Raw genomic sequence first — 2,674 nt, forward strand, 5'->3', positions numbered from 1 at the left:
ACAGTGCAATTGTACATATAATTTTATTTTTTCTATTTATTTTTAGCATTTTTTCTATGGTATAAAGCCCATTTTCCAATCTCAAGGTGGGCCGTGACCCACACTGTCCATCCTATACCTTCGCCCCTGGCTGTAGATGACATAGCAAGTTCTTATTACTAACAATGCTTTGGTATATATTATTCTGCTTTCGATAAAAATATGGTATGTCATTGACATACTCTCAAAAAAAAACTAACAATGTTCTAAGCCCACAGGCGAGTCTTGATTCTTGCGGTCAGCATTCAGCAGCAATCGTGGACTGAAGACCTCCTCATTTGTCCACGTAAGCAATGCATCGCCACTTCCCCACACACAACACGCCACGTATGCCCGAAGGGTATAACTGTAAATTCGTATGCAACGAGGCGTGACGAAGCATCTAAACGCGCAGACGGATTTGGGTGGTGGAGAAAGGGGAACGGGGAAAGGGATCTCGCCGCAACGCACCATGGAGCTCGCCGCAACCAGCGCTGCTGCCCTCCGGCGATCGTTGGCGTCGGGGTATCCGGTGGTCCCGAGGGAGAGGAGGAGTGGGATGCCGGCTAGGGTGTCCTGCGTCGGCCGCGGAGGCAGAGGCGTAGGCGGGGGATTCGCCGACGAGGCGCACCTCAGGTACTACGAGGCGCCGCGGAAGGCGGTGGAGGCGGCGGCGAGGGATCTTACCAAGCTCCGGGCCATGGGCCTTGTCGCCGGCGACCCAGCCAAGGAGAAGATCCTCTCGGTGAACCCTCTGCCTCCCTCCTCATCATATGTCGATTTTGTGGTTCTGTTCTCCATTTATGCTTCAGATTAGGGTTGACAAGTTTCGATGCTCGAAGGAGCGCTTACGTAATTGCAGTGGTTTATTGCGATTAATTGTTGCGGAAGGATTTGAATGATGTTGACGCAATGTTTGATTTGGCCTCAAACATAAACACTACTCATTTCCCCCTGCAGCTAAACATAAAGATTTAGATTTCTTCTATTTCTTGGTAATTCTGGAAAACTGCTTGGACATTTTAGCACCATGCTTTGATTGAAACATGAATTTGGTGGTAAAATTAGCTGGCTGGTTTTGTAGTGTACTTTTTGTACGAATTATGATAAAGTTGAGCTCTGGTTTGTGGGGAACTATTTATACAGGAAGCCACTGAGCTGCTGCTACAGGAGTTGAATCAGATGAAGGATGCAGAGGACGAGCTGAAGAAGAAGCAGAAAGAGGAGAAGGCTGCGATGAAAGCACTGAAGAAGCAGCAGAAGGAAGCCAAGAAGGCTGCGATGAACTGTGGAGATGGCTCCTCTGAATCGAGCGAGAGTGAGTGCGAGGAAGGGCAATCCATGAAAATGAGGTGTGTTGCCACCACATCGGTGCCTGCAGTTGAGCAAGGAATGGTGATGTCAATGTCGGTGCCCCAAATTGCTGCATCCAACATCGCAACAGCTCCGGCAATGGATTTTGACAAGGCTGCGATGAAGGCCATGAAGAAGAGGGAGAAGGAACAAAAGAAAGCTGCAAAGAAGGCCATGAAGATGAAAAAGGAGGAAGAGAAGAGGATGGCCACACTGAATTCCTGCAAGGATGAAGACAGCTCATGCTCATCGGAGTCCAGCAACAGTGAGTGTGAAGGGGAAGTCGTCAGAATGAGCTGCTGTGCCACCATTTCTGCGCCTCGAACACCACCTGCAAGCACAGTTTTCCCCATCATAGTGCCTCAAATCCCAGACTCCGTTGCACTGGATGCTCAGATCTTTTCCGGGTCTGCAAATGCAATGCAGTGCACTGCCACCAGCATTGCGGTTGTCGAAAAACCAGTGCTGAACAGAATCGAGGTCTGCATGGGCGGCAAATGCAAGAAGGCGGGCTCGCTCGCTGTCCTGCAGGAGTTCGAGACGGAGGTCGGCACGGGCGGCATGGTGGTCGGTTGCAAATGTTTGGGGAAATGCAGGCTAGGCCCAAATGTGCGGCTTCGGAGTGAGGGCTCTGTACAGAAGAACAGTCCCATCTGCATTGGTGTAGGCTTGGATGATGTTGGCACCATCGTGGCAGGCTTCATCGGAGATGGTGACGTGGGCATGAACTGATACGATGGTTACCTGGACCTGGTTCAGGTTGGTATTTACAGACCTGTACTCCTACAACTTGTTTTGTCTGGCAAATGTACTACTACAACTTTGCTGCACAATAATACATTGTAGATAATCACGCCCCTGACGAGCTGATGTATGTTCTGAGCTTAATGAGCTGTTGTTTACTATATATACTCCCTGTTTCATCCAGGAACCGCGAGGTTGTCGGTTCTTAGGTTTCTTTTAGTTGTGGTTCTGCCGCTCCTCTGCTTATGCTTGGTGGCACGCTCGCGGCGTCCAACAGAGCATTTCTGATGTTATGTTGGCCTTGTTTGTCGTGCGTTGTCTTGTTTTTTATTTGATCAGTTTGCATGAGGATTTCTTTGGCACCTTGTAGCTTGTACCATTCGATCGTATGTGTTTATTATAGTGTGAGACCAAAGAAAATGAAAATGCATGCAACATACTTGACGTCCATCACGAAAGAAAACAGCCCCACGATATGTATCTAGTATTTGTTGATGCCATCGTCAATATCCATCTACCGAGGCCACGAAGAAAACACATCACCTGCTTACTCAACCAA

At 48.8% G+C, this 2,674-nt stretch overlaps 1 protein-coding gene across 1 annotated transcript; it reads left to right on the forward strand.

The window, feature by feature from the left end:
- The first annotated feature begins 420 nt into the window (after nucleotides 1-420).
- Nucleotides 421-2,278, forward strand: LOC123110872 (diacylglycerol O-acyltransferase 3). Its single transcript, XM_044531507.1, has 2 exons — nucleotides 421-763; nucleotides 1,165-2,278. The coding sequence occupies exons 1-2, from the start codon at nucleotides 491-493 to the stop codon at nucleotides 2,101-2,103; spliced, it is 1,212 nt and encodes a 403-aa protein (XP_044387442.1). The 5' UTR covers nucleotides 421-490; the 3' UTR covers nucleotides 2,104-2,278.
- Nucleotides 2,279-2,674: the final 396 nt, after the last annotated feature.

The sequence above is a fragment of the Triticum aestivum genome, chromosome 1B (genome assembly GCF_018294505.1).
Source record: "Triticum aestivum cultivar Chinese Spring chromosome 1B, IWGSC CS RefSeq v2.1, whole genome shotgun sequence".
Taxonomy (NCBI): domain Eukaryota; kingdom Viridiplantae; phylum Streptophyta; class Magnoliopsida; order Poales; family Poaceae; genus Triticum; species Triticum aestivum.